At 32.0% G+C, this 19,655-nt stretch overlaps 2 protein-coding genes across 7 annotated transcripts in view; one reads left to right on the top strand and one right to left on the bottom strand.

Moving 5' to 3' along the window:
* Positions 1-1,936: 1,936 nt before the first annotated feature.
* On the bottom strand, positions 1,937-17,620 carry Scsalpha1 (Succinyl-coenzyme A synthetase alpha subunit 1). 2 transcript variants are annotated; one of them, XM_014429299.2, is made up of 7 exons: positions 17,374-17,620; positions 16,293-16,519; positions 11,219-11,440; positions 8,334-8,438; positions 6,033-6,212; positions 4,186-4,335; positions 1,937-3,171 (listed from the first exon to the last, which is right to left on the bottom strand). In XM_014429299.2, the coding sequence occupies exons 1-7, from the start codon at positions 17,408-17,410 to the stop codon at positions 3,091-3,093; spliced, it is 1,002 nt and encodes a 333-aa protein (XP_014284785.1). In that variant the 5' UTR covers positions 17,411-17,620; the 3' UTR covers positions 1,937-3,090. The 2 variants fall into 2 exon arrangements, with proteins under 2 accessions (XP_014284785.1, XP_014284786.1); XM_014429300.2 differs by having other exon boundaries at positions 4,186-4,320; positions 17,374-17,618.
* A 200-nt stretch (positions 17,621-17,820) lies between these two features.
* Positions 17,821-19,655, top strand: part of Tnks (tankyrase) — a 35,433-nt gene continuing 33,598 nt past the window's right edge. For 3 of the 5 annotated variants that reach the window (XR_001343956.1, XM_014429297.3, XM_014429293.3), the window contains exons 1-2: positions 17,934-18,317; positions 18,403-18,627. Coding sequence is in view for 4 of the 5 variants with exons in the window: in XM_014429297.3 (XP_014284783.1) it covers positions 18,122-18,317; positions 18,403-18,627 (421 nt within the window). In the remaining variant the exon portion in view is untranslated. The other 2 variants (XM_014429295.3, XM_014429298.3) reach the window with 2 other exon arrangements.

The following is a 19,655-nucleotide window of genomic DNA, read 5'->3' as shown; positions in this document are numbered from 1 at the left end:
TTGAGTGTTAGCTGAAAGTTTCTAACAGGTCAATGCACTAATAAAGAAAATAATTCTACAACCTTATAGGATCCCTTAATTCAACTGAGGAGTGGGGATAGCCTGCACATAGTTCAATTCGCTTTTACTTCTGCTTTATATGTTATGCTATGGTTGTACACTACTCTCAAATTCTCCTGAGCTCTCATCACTGTTCAAAATTCTCTTGACGCCAGATGAAAGTAGCCCCTCAAAATAAAATCTCAGGGTTTTCTGATTTACAAAATGAGCATTTCACTGTATTAACTTGTTTGTATGTATATCTTTTTATTACATTGTACATTTTAAAAAAGATCACTTACGTACTTTAAAGAAAACTTTAATTTGAATTTTTTTTTGCCTACCTCTACTTAGTTGAACTTGTCAGATTATTGAGCGTTAACTGTTATTCCTTTAATTTGATTCCGACTAGGTATTAGTGCATTAATTCAATGCATGTATTAAAGTCTATTTTAATTTATATTCTACTCAGATGTAAAACAATGCATGCATCACTGTTTACTTTTGACTGATACTTCATCTAATTATATTTATCAACTGCCTCAAATCTTTTATTTCGTTTTATAAATTTCACTCTAAAAATTGTCACGACAAAAATTTTCATTTGCAGTCTCCTGAGGCACTATTGGGTAAAATGACTAAATGCGAAGACAGCAGTCTGGGAAAGTTGTACGATAAACAATGAAAATCTGGTGTATATAAGAATTTTTCAAAAACTAAGGACTAATTATCAGTAAATACTTCTGGCAGAAAGATGAGTTGAAGTGATCAACATTTTCTTTGACTTTATAATCAAAATACACATATATTTTGAATAATAAATCATCCACAAAGACTCAGTATATTTACTAATTTATTGGATTTATTTCTTATTTATTAAATTTATATAATTGAGGCACTTGCTCATAAAACATATGTGGTATTACTGATGTGTCAATATATAAAGTTTTAACATACTAAATGTTATAAGTAGTGAATTTTGAGCGGCTTAAGTTAAAGTCTGTGTTATTGTTAAATGCAGAGCTCCTAGGGGATTCTCTGGGAAACTTATTTTATAACCTTATAATCTTTAGGAGCTAATAAAATCTTCAACAGCTTCTTCACACCATCTTTCCTTCTCCTCTGTTGTTCCTTCTCTTTTTTTTTTCACCATTACTTTATTAGAGTTTACAAAATAATCTTATTACAGTTAAAACATCCAAAACAAAACATCACGATCCAAACATGAATTACAAGCAACTAAGCTATCAAAACAACAGACAAAATGATGTAGAGCTCAGTTGGTCTGTAGCATGATGTCGTTCTCCATTTAGCACTCACAGCCATGTTAAATGTTATATCATTTTAACATGCTAAAAGTAGGAAATGTTTCTTGATTTAACACGTCAAAGTAAAAATCATGATTACTCCTAATATTAGCTCTCGTTAAATTATAGTTAAAAGTTAAACATAATTAAAAAAATTTTTAACTTTGTTGAAGTTTTCATTTTTTCAGTTACCATATTTTACTACAGAGTGTTTAATTTAATCTAAAATTTAATAAATTGAATTGTTTGGTCTAGTTATTTAGCCAATAATAACCATTAGTAGTTTTTTGCCTCGACACACTGTAGGGTTTCATCTAAAAAACCTCTTAAAAGCACGATTGTTTCTTAATATATTATTTTCTTTTAAATAATGTGATATTTATCCAAATAAAGTTCAAATGCCTGTTTTTTAACCATGATGATTGTTGTCACCTGCGTATGCCACTGAATCTATTTATGTAATCAGCTGATACATGAATACTGATTTTTTTTTTTTACTAAATTACTGAATAAAACCCCTAGGAAAGTTATTTTATATCACCACATTACCTATAAAACATTGAGACAATGTGAAATAATCTAAAACAACATAAAAAAAATAAATATATATTTTTTAATAAAAAAAAACTTTTGAAGAAGTAAAAAAAATAAATTTACATACTTCAAAACATACATTTGATAAAAAAATTGAAGGAGTGTAAAAAGAACCCAGAGCAATCATAGACCCGAAAGTAAAAGCTAGGACAGTACTAAACACAGTTCGAAAGGGGCCAATCCAAGGCTAAAGGGGCCACTCCGAAATAGGTTGACAACAATATGTCATCAACCGGTCAAAAAGTTAAATCCAATTAGCCTATAGCAAAATAAATATGAAAATGTTAAAAGAAAATTTTGTATATAACAACATTCAGGTTAAGATCTTTCATTACAAGCACTCTTCAAATGTGTTAGAAACATGTATTATATTTATTTAAAAAAATAAAATAAAATCTTACGCCAATTATAATAATCAAATTTATAAAATCAGTCATTTATTTAATTCCTCTAAATAATCCGATATACTTAACAAATAATATAAAAAGCTCAACTCACTAATTTTATTCTCAAATTAACATTGAATGCAGTCTGTAGGTGGTAGAATAACATTATAAAAGTTTTTAAAATAACTGAAAAAAAAATTCAAAATATATTTTTCGAATCAATAAACAGATCTCCCTTTTATAGCACATTCTTTGTTAAAACTGAACAACAATAACAGAAATGTTTCATAAACAAGGATTTTTTTTTTTAAAGCTTAAACTTACAAAACAAACAACCAACTTGACTTTAAAAAACAAAACAAAAGCATTTATATAATCAAAATATAATATACAATATTAACATTTTAAGAATTATTTCCTTAGAGATTTAAATCAAGTTAATTAAAAAATATATATTACATTCACAATGTAATAGAAAATAAACAATAAATAAGGCATTTATTTACTATACAATTTATAATAAAGAGGATGAGATGTGCACACGTCATTGGTAATAACATTGAAATGATAAGAGAGACCTCAATGCTGTTAGTGACATATACATATATTATAACATATTCATATTCATAGTTAACAATAATTAATATTAGCCGATGGCTTCTTAAAAAGCTTTTTTTTTTGTTTAAAGGACAACCCCAACTGATAAATTTTCATCATTAAATAATATGTTACTATAGGTCTACTATATATATGGCTATTTCACACTAAACAATTCCTCGCCTTTTCATTTCTTTAGAAAGTTCTAATCCCATCTGAGCAGGGCTCTTTGTGACAATAACTCCGGCCTACAATAAAAAAAACAAAATATATATATTAGACAATAACATAATTTGAGAAGAAATATTGTTTAACACAATTTTTTCTACATTTTGAATCCCCATATTTACTAATGGCTTAATAGTCTATTTCCTGTGGCGTAAGATAAAAAATTCAGATTAAGCCAAAATGATTAAATAGAAAAATTCATAGTCAAATATCACACAGTACGATGATTTGCATTTTACATGATAAAATCATCAACTATGTGCTGAGGAAAGTTATAGAATCTAATGAAAATTGAGGGCTGAATAGCATTAGAAAAAAAAAAGCACCTAAACACCCCATCATAGGATAAGATGTAACTAAACAAAACATAAAAACAGAGAAAAAGAATATCTAAGGTTAATCTTCCATAATGAAGGAACCTCCACAACTGATATTGAACGGAGAATAGAAGGAAGAAAGGCCGCTGGGATGTTTGATTCTGTCCTTTGGAGCTCAAGTACATATCCAGTACCAAGAGGCCAATGTACAAGTATGCTTTTGAGTCAATAGCAATGTATGACGTACCCTCGGGAACATGGGTTATTATTACCATACTCTGCAAAAGTATCAGTCAGGGGAATGGATTTTTAAAGAGAAGAGCAATGAGAAAATCCAGACATGAAAGACCAAAAAAAAGAAATAAGATGAGAACTGAAGGAGGGGTGAAAAGAACATACTTTCAACCATAGGAGAAAAAAGGTTATGTTGGTTTGAATTTGTCCAAATAATGTCTGCAGAAAGATTGGCAAAGATAATGGAATAGGAAGTGGAAAGAAGTCCTAAAATAGAAAATGAGGTGGAAGAAAGTTTGGCCAGATATGGCATCAGGGAAGAACAAGCCTCAAATAGAAAAGTAATTTAGATAAAGGAAAAATACATTAGTGGAAAATTCAATTAAAAAAACACTAATAGTTCATAAACTGCCACCAATCGTGTTTCAAAATAATGTTATTATAGTCTTTACTAATAGCAGGAATTAAAAAAAAAAAAAATACCTTTTGCAACGCATTTATTTTGTCCTGAGCTCCTCCCTTGCCGCCAGAGATGATGGCTCCAGCGTGCCCCATCCTCCTTCCAGGCGGAGCTGTAATACCGGCGATGAACGACACTACTGGCTTCGCACCTGTGCCCTGGCAAGAAGTACACTAATGAAAGCAAGCTTAATCTGACAAATTTGATTTATTTTATATAGTGTTAGTACTAAAAAAATTGCACTGAACACCACAATCATGAAATAATGATACGTTATGATGAATATCTGACAATTGAAATAAACAAAGATGTAGTGTTATACAGACAGCTGACAGAAGTTAATACATGCTAATCTATACTTAACTTCATCTACCTGTTACATTATTTAAAAAAATTATTGTTTAGGGAAGAAACCCAATTGATTATAGTTATTTAGTTGATGTTGTTGGTTGGAGCTTTTGAGCATAAAACCCTGAGGCCATCAACACCCACGTTTCGCACTTTATAATTTTATTTCAAGATTTGATATTCTTTAGATAATTGCTAAATAAGTTGAAATAATTACTTATAGTATTTTTTAATACATATGACAAACTTTTGGGTTTAGATCTTATTCAAAAGATTATTCCTTTTTAAGAAAATTAAAACCATTTCTATGTTTTTTTGGTCATCATTCAGGCCATCCGAAACACTCGGTCCCCCTCCCAATCTACGTAAGTTTATGTAATAGAAATGATATTCTTCAAATATGTGACTGACTGTAAGTACACTGTTGCAGTATTGACATTTTGGCAGTGGTTGCTTATTGATCAGATATGCATGAGTTAAATTTGTATGACATATTCTCAATCTGGCTATAGTTACCTACCCCTGCGATTGGAATGGTTTGATGTGGTCCATGGTTTAATAGTTTTTAATTTGCTTGCCGGGCTTTTCTTCCACATGGTTTGCCAACTAGCTAATATTTCATTTTAAATCGGAAGACTTATTTCTTAGGGTGTCAGAATGGCCGCATCCCGACCATAGTTATGTAGTAATTAATACATTAGGAGAAAGAAGCTTGGGCTGACTATAAACAAGTCAGCTAATCAGAAGCTAACTAACCTGGAACTCAACAACATAACAACACGATCCATTCTATCCATCAGTACATTTTACAAATTAAAATAGTATTCTTTACCAACATCAATTTCACCAAGTCAATACCCAAAAATTTATAAACACTACTGCGAAAAATTGTATTGTATATTCGGCATAAACCTTTTTTCTTTTGTTATTGATTGTATAGTTAAGAATTAAAGTTTTCATTTTTATTTATAACACTCCCCTTAATACCATAATATATAGACCACATCACTTATTTTAAGAGCAATAGCACTCTGTACATTAATTTTGATAAAATTTGCAAAGACAGGGATTGTCAGGATTATTATAACCTAAATAATTCATAACAAAAATCTTTAAGCATGAATATTTCCTAAACAAAGTGTTAAATGGCATAACCTCACAGTCAATTTTGTTTTGAGATCTCTAATTCAAATTTTCAGTTAGGACACATAACTCTAAAATACTCTTTATATAAGGAAGGATACCAAGAGGATTCAGGCATCTCCTGAGAGGATGATGACAGGGAGATGGTATTACTGTAGGAAAAGAGAGCTTATGGTTCAAATTTCATGGCAACTTTATATTAGCGGTAAAATGAATGAAGAGAAGATTATGATGATGGCATGTTACCACATAATTAATGAACCAATGCCACTCACCTAATACAAAAAAGTTACTCAGGAAGTTCTAAGCAAACTAATTTATCATTCTTCACTTGAAAAATTCTATGTTGATTCATCAAATAAAGTAAAACTTTACATACTGTATTGTGTTTGAGAAGATACTCGGATGCTTGTTCTTCAGCAACGCCACCAATTTCACCAATCATAACGATCCCTTTGGTCGCAGGGTCGTTGAGAAATACTTCAAGGCAATCGATAAAGTCTGTTCCGTTGAACGGATCACCACCAATGCCGATGCACAATGTCTGCCCTAGTCCAACCTAAAGAACAAAAAAAAAATACTACATGAAGCACTCGAAGTAAAGACTACAACAAATTTAATGTTTGTTTTTTTTAGAAGCGGGAAACTCAATGGCTAAATAAATAGTCATGAAGTAAATGAAGAGATAATTCTATGTTCTTGAAAAAAGGCTAAAAAATTAGAAATCACTTTAAAGCTGTTGTGATAAATATTTTTAGAAAAACTGTATTTCAGGAACTACTGAAGGTATGAGCTTTATTGAGGCTTACATTTTGGAAAATTTAATAAAATCTATAAAAATGTTTTTTTTTGTTTTTGTGCAGGTTTGATGAAAACGAGCACTAAAAAAAAATTGTAGAATAAAACAAATTTTCAGTGGAATATTCCAATACTTACCTGTATAATATCAAACAGAAAATAACGCCTATTTTTACAATAATAATATTGTTTATTTATTCTGGGACAAGTTCCTTTAGAATAATATTACATGCATTGAAAATAGGCTTTAGTGTCTTAGAGTAAAATACAGAAGTTTAAAAAATAAAATAATGAAATAATAAAACATTTCAAACAATGATAAATTGGAAAAAAAGAGGGACAATAATAATTAGTAAAAAAAACAAAAGCAAATAATAGGAGTATTGATGATCTTCAATTTAACATGTTAAGGTGTGTTAAATGGAGAAATATTTCCTTCTTTTAGGTAGGGTATTCATGATCTTCAATTTAACATGTTAAGGTGTGTTAAATGGAGAAATATTTCCTTCTTTTAGGTAGGGTATTCATGATCTTTAATTTAACATGTTAAGGTGTGTTAAATGGAGAAATATTTCCTTCTTTTAGCTAAGGTATTCATGATCTTCAATTTAACATGTTAAGGTGTGTTAAATGGAGAAATATTTCCTTCTTTTAGCTAAGGTATTCATGATCTTCAATTTAACATGTTAATGTGTGTTAAATGGAGAAATATTTCCTTCTATTAGCTAGGGTATTCATGATCTTCAATTTAACGTGTTAAGGTGTGTTAAATGGAGAAATGAATGGAATATGGTCCAGGTGCGGTCAAACTTAAAGTCAAACCCGGACCATATTCCATTCATCTATACACACGGTCAATCAATAATCTTCCTAAATGGAGAAATATTTCCTTCTTTTAGCAGGGGTTTTGATGATCTTAAATTTAACATGTTAAGGTGTGTTAAATAGATAAATATTTTCTTCTTTTAGCACATTAAAATGATAGAACATTTAATATGGTTCAGAGTCTCTTAACAAATCTACTAAATAGAGAATGAGGTAACACAACAGACCAGCTGAGCTCTACACCATTTTTCAGGTGTCATTTTGACACGTTAGTCGCACGCAATTCGTGTTGTTTTGTTTTTGTTTTGGTTTGAATGTTTTAAAAACTCAACAAAGTGTTTGGAGCTGAGCACTAATTATTTTGCTATTTAATTGTCATATCCTGAGTCTGGATGGTAAGCTCCTTTACTGAATAATATATCTTTTTATATGTACACTAAATGGGAGAAAATTTGGTAAGATTAATAAATTTTTTTTTTGAGCCTATGATGGCCTTTTCGTGTATTAATTATCACGTTTCTCGCAAAGGATTTGTCTTTAAGGCCAGAGGTACAGATTATCCACTTAAAGATCTAAAGAGCCCTCTTGACTCTTATCAAAAGTAAACAAATCAGTAATAAAACAAACAATTAATCAGGATGATAAATGAGGTTAAAGATCTTCCACCCACTCTATCAAAAAAAAAAAATCATTTTTTGGGCATCGTGAACACATCAAAAAATTAATTATGAGATTTACACATTTAAATAAAAAAAACTCTAATTCACACATAACATAGATATACTCTTAAATAATTTATAAGAAAAAAAAATCAGATATTATTGGAAAATACTTAAACAAAGCTTCACTAAAAACATTTATAGAGTAAAACATTACAAATTAAAAGATAAGTCCAGTTACCGATATTGAACTATAAATTAAAAAAAAATTCTTAATTATTTTCAAATTTAAGTTATCAAGAGTTGGTATTAAATAATGAACTTTAATTTATACAATATAATAAATTATCGTAATACATTTTGTTCTACCATTATTTATCAATAGCACATAATTTTACCTGAGTAGTCTGATGAACAGCTTCGTACGTCAATGTTCCAGATCGGGAAACAATTCCTACAACTCCTTTACGGTGGATGTGACCAGGCATAATACCAATCTTACACTGCAATTAAAAGAGGTACAATAAATATAATAAAGAATGCAGTCGGAAGGAAGAGGAAAATTCAATAGAAATAAGAGAAAACCTAATTATATTTCATGCATTTATTAACAGTAAAACATCAGTTAGTTTTAAAAATTCATAATGTAATATTTCAAGAGTTTTGGGAGAGAATATTGTGTTTATTGTTATCGTTATTTACATTATTCAAGGGAGACTTTTTTTCCCCCTATTGATATAGGATGAATGTTGTGAGTCTATCTTTGTTATCTTTCAATTCTATTATATTTAGAAACTTCAGTATATTGAAATATTTGATGGGGGTTCTTAAGATAACAAATCTGCTACTCAAGTAGAACTTTGTCCCTTTTCAAATATGTGTGATTAATATACTCGTGTTAAAATTAAGATGATTGTAAAAACATAATCTTTTTCAATACCCCCAATTTACTTATGTTGGATAATTTATTGATATTTTCAGAAAAAGAAAGATAATACAAACAAAAGATACAAAAATAAAATAATAATTATTAAAAAGCAAAATTAATTTAAATTTCTACTTACTAAATTATACTAATCCTTCTGGTCAAATAGAAAAATAAATTTGTAAATGTTCAATGAAAATACTCAAGTTTTTTTTTTCTTTTATAACTTATTGATCTTCAAATCCAGGTTATTTCATCAAAACAACCATCGGATGAGCACTGATACTATTGGCCCTTACATGAGTAGGATTCAGAAAGAAAAGAATGTCCGGTATACAAAAAAAAAAAGGGACACATACCAACAAGCTTGATCTTAGCAACAAAGTCAGACATATACAAAACAAAATTCTCTTGACTTTCTAATGTTGTGATTCCCTATCTGACTTTAAACAATAAAATGTTTATCATTCTTTTTAATTAAATGATTGTTATAACAAAAAGAATAAACAATAAACCTTCTCGATTGTTGTAAAATAAAACTGTTATTCTACCAAAGCATTAATGAGTTTTAAAATTTTTGAACAATGGGGAAATATTCAGAGACAATCCATTTCATTTGTTTTTCATAACAACGGTGGACGGTTCCTCTTTTCAAGTCTTACACCCATTAGAATTTAATTAATTGACCGTATAGAATCAATAAAGAAGGAACATGGCCTTGGGCGATAGTCAAAAAAAGGAATGGCTCACTTTTTATTTATTTATTACTATTGGGATCAGATAGCTCAGTGGTATGCACTGTGCTATTAACTCCAAGTGTTTACATCGGGACCTGCTCGTGCTATAGTGCAGGTGTCCCGAGTGTAATTTTATGATTATGATAAAATGTGTGGAAAAGGGGGGCTGAAAATTGTGAGACACTTTATGCTCATAAAAACATGCATGTATTTCTTTAATTTATAAGATTAATTCCGTGCAGGGGCAATTAGATTAGTGTGTTAGTTCAGTAATCTTTATCTATAGTAATATGAAACAGAACATTAGGGTCTCATGAATTGTATTGGCTTATCTGGTGACGTCTTCGCCCACGTAGTGACATATCCTAGTCGCTTCCCTCGTCTAGGTGTGCTGTGGGCGAAATGGTGAAAACCATGTAATCTTCGCCCCGTGTCTGAAAAGACGTCTTTTCCTCTCAGAGGCTGGCCAGCGTGTCCTGGACTCCGCCGTGATAGTAGGGGTAGACCAGGTCTTAGCTTGCATGATGCTTAGGCTGGGGCAGCATTGCAGTCGCAGCGTCTTCGGAGACTTCCGGTGTCCGCGGAAAAGGGGGCATCAGGAAATGAGACCCCCGACTCCGACTTTATATAAATTCAAAAAACAACGGCAAAAATCGGATTACTTAAATCCGACACCAAGGACCCGGGTTGAAATCCAGCTGTAGCAGATAATCATTTTTTATTTCACTCTAGCCGTGAGCCAGCCCTTTGGGTTTGGAGATAGCCTTAATTGGATAAGAATCTAGCAATTGAGCGTGATTCTGACCAAATCACGTTCTTGCACAACCATTAGTCCAGCAAGAGTACTTCCTTACAAAGTACAGCGCCCCAGACCCTTCAAGAGTACTCCCTTACAAAGTACAGCACCCCAGACCCTTCAAGAGTTGTAGTGGTACAGATTTAATTTTAGTATTAAAATTAATATAACTATTATTATTATTATTATTACTATCATTTACTCCCTTTTCATTTTTTGTAATATTTTTAGCAACCTTTTTTGACAGCCACCCAGACCGTGGATGATAATTCAAAAATCTTCCTTCATTCATTGTCTAGTCCATTTACAGTGGGCCTTTTGAAGCGAGTAGCAGCAGTACATAGTTTATTTCTGCTATTTTTATTTTTATTTTAGAACTAATATTTTGGTTTGATTTTTTTATAACGTGAGTTATTCCAAAAGAGAGAGCGAAATAATTTTTGTTTGCACTTTATAGCCGCAATCGGTTAATATTTTTATGTATATTTGCATAGGGTTAGTTATGTAACTGTTAGAACTATTTTTCTATATAGAAACTTGTCCATGTTTGATTGTTTCGACTAATCTGTTCAGAGTAAATGTTAGATAGATTAAGAAATAAGAAAAAAAAGTACAGCCAAATCTATAAAACTCGAAGGCTATTCGGCATTGGCATTATTACCCTTCATATCTTTAAACAAAGCTTCTTTACTCAATACTACCAGGTTCATCAGCTAGTATTTTGTAAAAACACATTTACCACAGAAGTGAAATGTTAAAAAAAATTATGTTTAAATAGAAAGATATAAAAGACTAAATAAACTATAAGAATAAAATAATAAAAACCTGTTCTGGTGCGATGATGCCTGGACAATTAGGTCCGATCAAGCGAGATTTATTTTGCCTGATTAATTTGTGCTTGACCCTGACCATGTCGTGTTGCGGAATACCCTCGGTGATACAGACGATTAATGGCATTTCGGCATCAATAGCTTCAATGATAGCTTTTGCTGCACCAGGAGGTGGTACATAGATCACTGTAGCATGAGCACCGGTCGCTTCTTTGGCCTACAAAATTAAAATATATTATTACCAATTTCAAAACTTACTTTAAGCATAATTTTACACTAGAATTTATTTCTCAAATTTTTAAAAAGATTTTACATTATCTTCCTATCAATATTTGTTAGACAAATATATAAAACAGAGTTTAAAAAAAAATTGTTAATATTGGAACATGTAAAAAATAAATATATAAAAGGAAGATGGTTAGGGGAGGGTGGGTCAAAATCATCTTTTTTTTTTTTTTTAAACTTAAATTTTAAATTAAACTACACTATCAACAATTAGATAAACTAATTAGAAGATAGAATGAAAGGTCTAGAAAAAATAAAAATAATGAAAAGAGGGCACCCACCTTTCAGAATGAAGGAAAGCTAAAGAATGAGTTCAAGGTGGATGCAAGGTATCAACAGGGTAAGAGAGTGGAGGGTAATTGGACGGTTAACAAATAACATCACATTTGAAAGCAAAAAGACACTAAACAATAATATACATAAATGTATATAACAAAGAGGAAGTGTGGGGAAATATTAATAAATAAAGATATGAATAAATACATTCAAATTAAAAGACTGGATACAATAAATATAATGTAGTGAAGAAACATTTTATACATTTTCTTTCCTTCACTATATTACATTAATTGAATTAATTCTTTTAATTTTATTGCATTTATTATATTTTATACATCCCCCCTAATTTTGACAGCACCCAAACCATCTCCCTTTTGTATATTACAAAAAATCAATCAATGATCTTAAAAACGAAATGGTTAACCAAATTAAATAATATAAATAATTAAATTATTACAAACTTTAATCTGCAAGGATAGCAATGATCCTCAACCTATAGACATCTGCAGACCACTATGCTGAAAACTGAACTATATGTAGCCCACCCATGCTCCTGACTTCGGGATAAGGACAGTTACGCTTCAAAAATATTTAAAATAAGGTAACTTAAAAGTGTATTGTGAGTCACATTTATTGTTAGCAGTTTATCAAGTTTATTTCATTTTTATTATTTATTAAGTTATGTTAAAACCTTTCAGCTAACAGCCTAACACCAGGAGAGATAATTAATAAAAAGTTTCAATCGGTAAATACACACAGAAATATGTGGGCTCGGACCCTACTGTGACCCACTTATGGTCCATGGATCATCGGTTGACAATCACAGAAGAATAGGCTTACAACTGAAACACACCAAAACTTCAACTCTCTTGAGTTCTTTTTTGTAAGTAATTTGGCCATTTCTAGCATGAGAGGAACTTCAACTCGCCTACTGGCTTCAGATAGCTATTATATGATACTCCGTATAAATACATAATTCTTTGTGTTTCTTTTCACTACTTCCTTCTTGATAAAATATCTTTTATTTTAAAAAATAAAAGGAAAAAGTAACACCCAAAATATCACCGCTTAACAACTTGACTGTGGGGCTCTTCTAACAAAAACTTTGTTTTCATTTTTATCAGTTTCCATGTTTTATGACAAAATGTCTCATTTATTCTATAATTGCTATTCAAAAATTTAATAAATTAAATTGTTTGGTCTAGTTATTTGGCCAATAATAACCATTAGTAGTTTTTTGTCCTTTAGACTTTAACCGCAGTGAATGCCATGGAAAACCACTAAAAAACACAAATTTTTTGTTTTCCTTTTCTTTTAATTTAAATAAGCATTATATAATGCATAGAATGTAATAATACTTAGGCAAATGAAGTTTAAATACCTTTTTTTAACTATGAGAACTATTCACTCATATATGCCACAGAATCTATGTATGCAATCAGCTGATACAAGAATGTTTTTGTTTTTAAAACTGAATTACTGAATGAAGACTCTAGAAAGTTATATTATATCACCACATTTACTTCAAAACATTTAGACAACATGAAATAATCCAAAATATAATGTAAACAAAAATTTTAAATAAAATAAAAATGTCCCAACATATTAAAAATGTTATCAGGAATATATAAAATAAAAGAATACGTAAATAAATAAATTTATATACTTCAAAAATAAATTTGAATAAATTCAATAATAAACAAAATTTTAAGGAGTGTAAAAGTATTTAAAGGGGGCAGAACCAAGAACAATCTTAGCTGGTGGAAGCTAGGACAGTACTTAACAGAGTTTAGGACATTATATGATGAAAGGAAGGTGCTAACACTCTTCCCACCATTCCAAACACAAGCTCTAAGTGGCCTCGACCTAGTGTCTCCCCAGTCTCCCGATCAGGACACAGTGATTAATGAGGACCAGATGGTCGAAGATGTTTCCGAACCCAGAGGACCCAAGAGGATGGTTCAGATAGAGTGGGAGATCCCCAAGGCTAAACACCTAAAGAGCTCGCCTTGAACCTGAACCAGCACAAGCTCGTCCCACCCCAGTCCACAACAGTTTTGTCGCATTCTCCAGGCGAGGCACCCACCTCCCATCATCATCGCTCCTTCCTGCTTTATCTCAACAATCTGTTAAAGCTCTTCTGGCTGAAATTGAAATAACACGATTTGAAACGAATAATTCCAGCAGGGAGACCCGGCTATACCTAGAGTCAGAAAAAGACCATCAAAGGGCAAGACAATTTCTGAAACGGACTGAATGTGTTCAGTTTCATACCTTCGCACCCAGAGGGACTAAGAGGTCTAAAAAATGGGTCCTCTACGGGTTCAACATTGATACAGACCTCCAAGAAGTCGCCAACGATCTGCAAGAAAATCTTCCAGGGTTTAAACTTCTACATCGCCTCACCAGGACACAACCCGACGGGAGAAAAACGGCAATCAACCTCCTGCAACTTGTGACAGAGCACTATGTCAAAATCACAGATATTTGTAAGCTGGGAGCCATCAACCACTGCAGATTCAGGGTATTCCCCTTCAAGGAAGATGGCTGCCCAGTCCAGTGCAGGAGGTGTCAGCAATATGGGCACACCAAGCACTATTGTAATCGCGCAGTAATCTGCCTGAGGTTCACCAATAATCACGAGCTCTCCCAGTGCACTCTAACAGGCATTTCGTGCACGTCAACACTCGACCATCTCCTGACCAGAAGTATCCACACAGTCACGGACTGCCAAGTGCTGCCCTACGTACCATCAGAGCAATAGTGCAATAACGCACTCCGGACGAGATGGACTCAGCAGTGGAGGTAATCACCACCACCATCCAGAGGGTAGCCAATAGGAACATTCCGGAGTTCACTCCTGTCCCCAACGTCATCAGGAAGCCACCGAAGCATATCCTCACTCTGATTGGCTAGCAGAATAACCTGCGCAATATCTTCCTGCGCATGCGTGACTACAGCTTGAAACTGGCCATCAATGCGATGACCCGGCAGGTAGCCTCCCTCTAGCATGACCAACTCCGAAGAACACACGACGACCACAGACAGTTCTGGAAGTTGGTCAGGACATTTGTCACCAAGAGGAGGACAGTACATCTGACTGATGGGAACAACCTGATGACGTCTGGGGAGCAGGCTGCCTTACTGGCCTTTAACTATGCAGTGAGGGATGCTGGACGTCTAATGCTCCTCCACCACCACCTGGAAGCCCGCTGAGAAGCCTATCTTCTCCACCTTCGGCCAGCTGGAGTCAGTACTACACCGCACTAAGGGCAACAAGTCGGACACCACTCATGTGACACCGCTACAAGACCACGTTAACCAAACTGCAGAACTTCCAGAATTCCCTCCTTTGGTGAATAGTCAGAGGAACCACACTCCAACGGGCCAGGAATAGAGTAATTCGTGAGGAGCTCCAACTTCTTTCTGTGCCTAAATTCATAGGCCATAGGGACATCAAATTCTTTGATGGGCTGAAAGCCTGAGCCAATCCTGTATTCCTAGAGATCGCCCCTCCACCGAGACCTGGGAAGTGGCAAAGCACGGTCCCCTTGGTCGATGTCCTTGACAAGGGAAGGACTTATGGCTCTGCAGCCTGAAGTCACCCACACCTAAACACCACCAACCGGAATGGTCCCTCCCCATTCTGTTGGCCCACACAGCGACCAACCCACTAAATGAATTAACCGCCATCAGCGGACCCAGTACCTGATCTTATAATGCCGAAAGGCAAAACAAGATAAATTATAAACTTGTGTATATATAATGTTCTTAGGTTAAGTAAAATGTATATAATTGTAATTGTATTAAATATAAATAAATAGTTTGGAAAAAAACAAAACATCTAGTCACATGTGTTCCTAGGCCACTATGGCTAGACAATAATGCGTCAAGAACCGCAGTCAAGGTGTTAAGTTCAAGTACCTTATAATATAACTCAGAAAAAACTTTATTAAATAAAAAAAAAATGTTTCATTCTAGAAACACTGAAGTTGGAAAACTTTATGTAGCTATCCTATTAAATGATGGTTCAGACAAGATGTCTCTAGAATGATGCATTGGTTTTTATCATTTATTAAATATGACTTTAAAACATGTTGATTTATTCAGATATACCCGGTATAACAGCAAAAGCAATGATATTTAAACAGTTAAAAGAGCAAGTTTGAAGTAATGTAATTTTTTTCTTTTTAAACTAACAAGATGGTAAACACAAAAGAAAATTTTATTCTAAGTTATTTAATTCAAAAAAGATAACCACTACTTTAAGTCAAACAAAAATTGTCCACTACAGCAAATATTATCTCAATAGACAGCTAATAAGATATTTAAACAGATCTATAATCAATGTGAACTGTTTTTCAACGTAACACTTTCAACAACAGTTTCAAGGAATAGTTAGTTTTATAAGAGATGTCAATCACTGAACATCTAACAGAAGGTAAGACAAAGTATGTACACAAAATTAATTTCAAATGATACTAAAACATAAAAATATACTGTACCTCTTTGACAGTGTTAAAAACTGGAAGATTTAAATGAGTCTTCCCTCCCTTTCCTGGGGATACACCTCCAACTAACTTTGTACCATATTCTATAGCTTGCTTGCTATGAAAAGTACCCTGTTTACCAGTAAATCCTTGACAAATAACTTTAGAATTGCTAGTTAAAACAAGATTCTTTCTGCTACTAGTATAAGATGTATTAGTCCTTACACAAGTAAATTGAGGGGCTGCAAAAAAAATAAATAAAAAGAACACTTACTATAATGAATCAATAAAAGATTATTTATAAATCCAGCTATCAGAACTTCAATAAAGAAAAAAATATAAATTTGAAATGCTGTAAACAATTGAGCAGTATATCTTCAATGAAATCACAGGAGCCCCTTTGAGCTCATTTAACTTATATAGGTCGTTATAAATGAAATTAAAATTTTTGCAACAAACATCAAAATATATGCTTTTAATAATTTGATAGGACAAATAGCTTTAAAGGTAAAAATAGACCAAGGTATAAAACCAATCATTAGCCAAAAGGCAGAGTATTGGATATTTGACACTGATAATTTTATAATGAACATATTTATTTATGAACTATTTAAACATTACAAAAGTTTAAAAAAACCTAATAATCCTTACTAAAAAAAGTTGTTATCAACTACCTTTCAACATTTCATTATAAATATTTTATTATAGCATACTTAGAACATGACCTGGTGGCTAAGTAATCTTAATAATAAAGATGTATTAATCATTCGGTAATAAATTGTTAGAAAAGCAGTAAAAATGCTATTACTGTCAAGGCTATAGTTAACTTATCAAATGTGTTACAAGTAAAACCAATAAAAAATCAGGAAGGACAGAATAAGTATAAAAAAATACGCAAATGGAGAGGAAAACATTTAATGTATTATTAATTTGATACAAACAAACAGAAAGTAATTAATATATAAATTATATACATAAGATTAAATAAAGGAAAGAACACTCTGTTTTGATTGAATTTAAAAATGAAGGACAACATTTCAACAAAATAAAAAACAATCATAATTAGTATTAAGTATAATTTTTTTTTTTAACTTACAAATTAATCTTGAAAAAATTCTTCCTGTAGCTGCCATAGTAGATATCTTAAACGAAGGGTTAAGCGAAGTTTAATCTATTTTCTATTATGGCTATGATTAATTCAAATACGAAGATAAGGGAATCTTGATAAAATACGAAACTAAGACGTGGACGTAGGGACACTCAACCTAACTTTAATAAAACTGTATAAAACGTAACGCAGGGAACTAGATCCCTCGAGAAAGGACCCAGCAAATTACCGAACATATGACACTTCAATGTCACCAAAATACTTTCGTCGCTTACCTCATTCAAATTATTAAAGTTTTAACAACGGTAGTTTTAAAATAATAAATATTATTTTAAAAAAATTAACAACCTATATTTTATAACATAAATATATGTAAATCATTAAACATAATTAATCAATGCCCTAATATTATATTCAGATATTTTTTAGTCAATCACGCGAATTTGCAAATTTAATCCTTTCTATTATTCTCGAACATATATTAACACGCTAATATCTCCTTCACTATCGCTCAAAATTTATAATTCACCTTATCAATGAAAGTAAATTACTTCACCTAGCACAGGTGTCTGTTTTGTGTTTGTGTGGTACAAGCTATTAAAATATGGATCAATTCTTTTCAGTGAATCTTGCGAAAAAGTCATTTCAATCATGACTTCTCAATTAGAGTTCAAAGACGAGGCGATAGGGTTTCACATGAGTGTTGGAGATGTGAAATAACCCGAATAATGCAAAAATGGCCAATCGAAGACCAACATATTCTGTTTCATCAGAAGCTTTGTCTCCTAGTTTAGCCTCAGATCCTCTCCGAGAACTATTCGAAGCTTGTAAAATTGGTGATATAAGCAAAGTTAAGAAGTTGATTAACTCCCAAACTGTAAATGCCAGAGATACAGCTGGTAGGAAGTCAACTCCATTGCATTTTGCTGCAGGTATTGAGCCATAGATAATGTATAAGCTGACCATTTTGGTTTATTACTCGAATTTTATATTCTTAAAGTAATGAATAATTTTTAGGTTATGGTCGAAAAGACATAGTTGAGTTCCTTTTAGCCGCTGGTGCATCGATTCAAGCTCGTGATGATGGTGGACTGCATCCTTTACATAATGCTTGTTCCTTTGGACATGCCGATGTTGTTAGATTACTCTTAGAAGCTGGTGCAAATCCTAATACTCGAGACAATTGGAACTATACTCCACTTCACGAAGCTGCCATAAAGGGCAAAATTGATGTTTGCATTGGTTGGTAATCGATTGGTATCTGATATACTATTAGTGCTCCTAGGACCTAATCACCCTTGTCAAAATTCTTTCTACTTCTATTTGAAGTGCGAATATATTTCAAATTGGTCTGCTTCGACTTCTATTCTTATTCATTGTTGTATTAAAGTTTTCTGGACCTATCTATATTGAATAGCTTAATATTATCTTGGAATGGCATTTAATTGGTTATAAAATCTGTTTAGCAACTAATGTGCCATATGACATGGATAGTAAAATGTAACATTTAATTTGTGTCATGTCAATGTTTTAGATGTGTTTAGTTTATAATGAAATAAAATGTTAATCAAGTCTCGTTGAATTCTAAATTAATAGAATAAATTTTTTATCCATTTCAAGTTTTTGATATGACAGATCTCGATGACTTTCAAGGTTTTTTAATTTAATTTTTGTATTTTCTTAGGATCTTCTTCTAAAGTTTATTTACAAGTGCTTATTAACTTGGTAGTATTGGTGGTTGGGATGACAGTTTGCATGTCCTAGTTGATTATTATGTCGAGTGATTTTTGTATAGTTGGCCAATGACTGGGAAAGAATAAATCAGTTTCTGTTAACATTTAACTTTTAAGTGTGGATGAATGATTTGGTCACCCTTGAAAGATGTCTAGAACATGTAACATGATAACATTCTTCTTTGGGAATCTTTTTCTACTAACTTTTTCATGGTGTTTGTGTTGAGTTACGTTTGGTATATCATCTATTCAAATAATTTTGTGTTAACAGTCTTCTAATATAATGGCTAATTTGCTTTGTCTGTCAAATTAGACGATGTCTTGACTTTTGCCTGGTCCTTATGGATGCTTGTCTTGATATTTTGTTTGGGAATTGAACATTAGTTAACTTGTAATATCATATAATGGCTAACAATACCTTTAGGTTTATGTAGTTGCTTGTATATATATATATATATATATATATATATATCTCCAATTATCTCTATGCCAATACTACATTTTCATCTCAATTATTTAGTAATTAAAGTCCATTTT

This window comes from Halyomorpha halys, unplaced genomic scaffold (genome assembly GCF_000696795.3).
Source record: "Halyomorpha halys isolate HHAL.00 unplaced genomic scaffold, Hhal_1.1 Scaffold783.1, whole genome shotgun sequence".
Lineage (NCBI taxonomy): Eukaryota > Metazoa > Arthropoda > Insecta > Hemiptera > Pentatomidae > Halyomorpha > Halyomorpha halys.
This window is presented reverse-complemented; position numbering and strand designations above follow the sequence as displayed.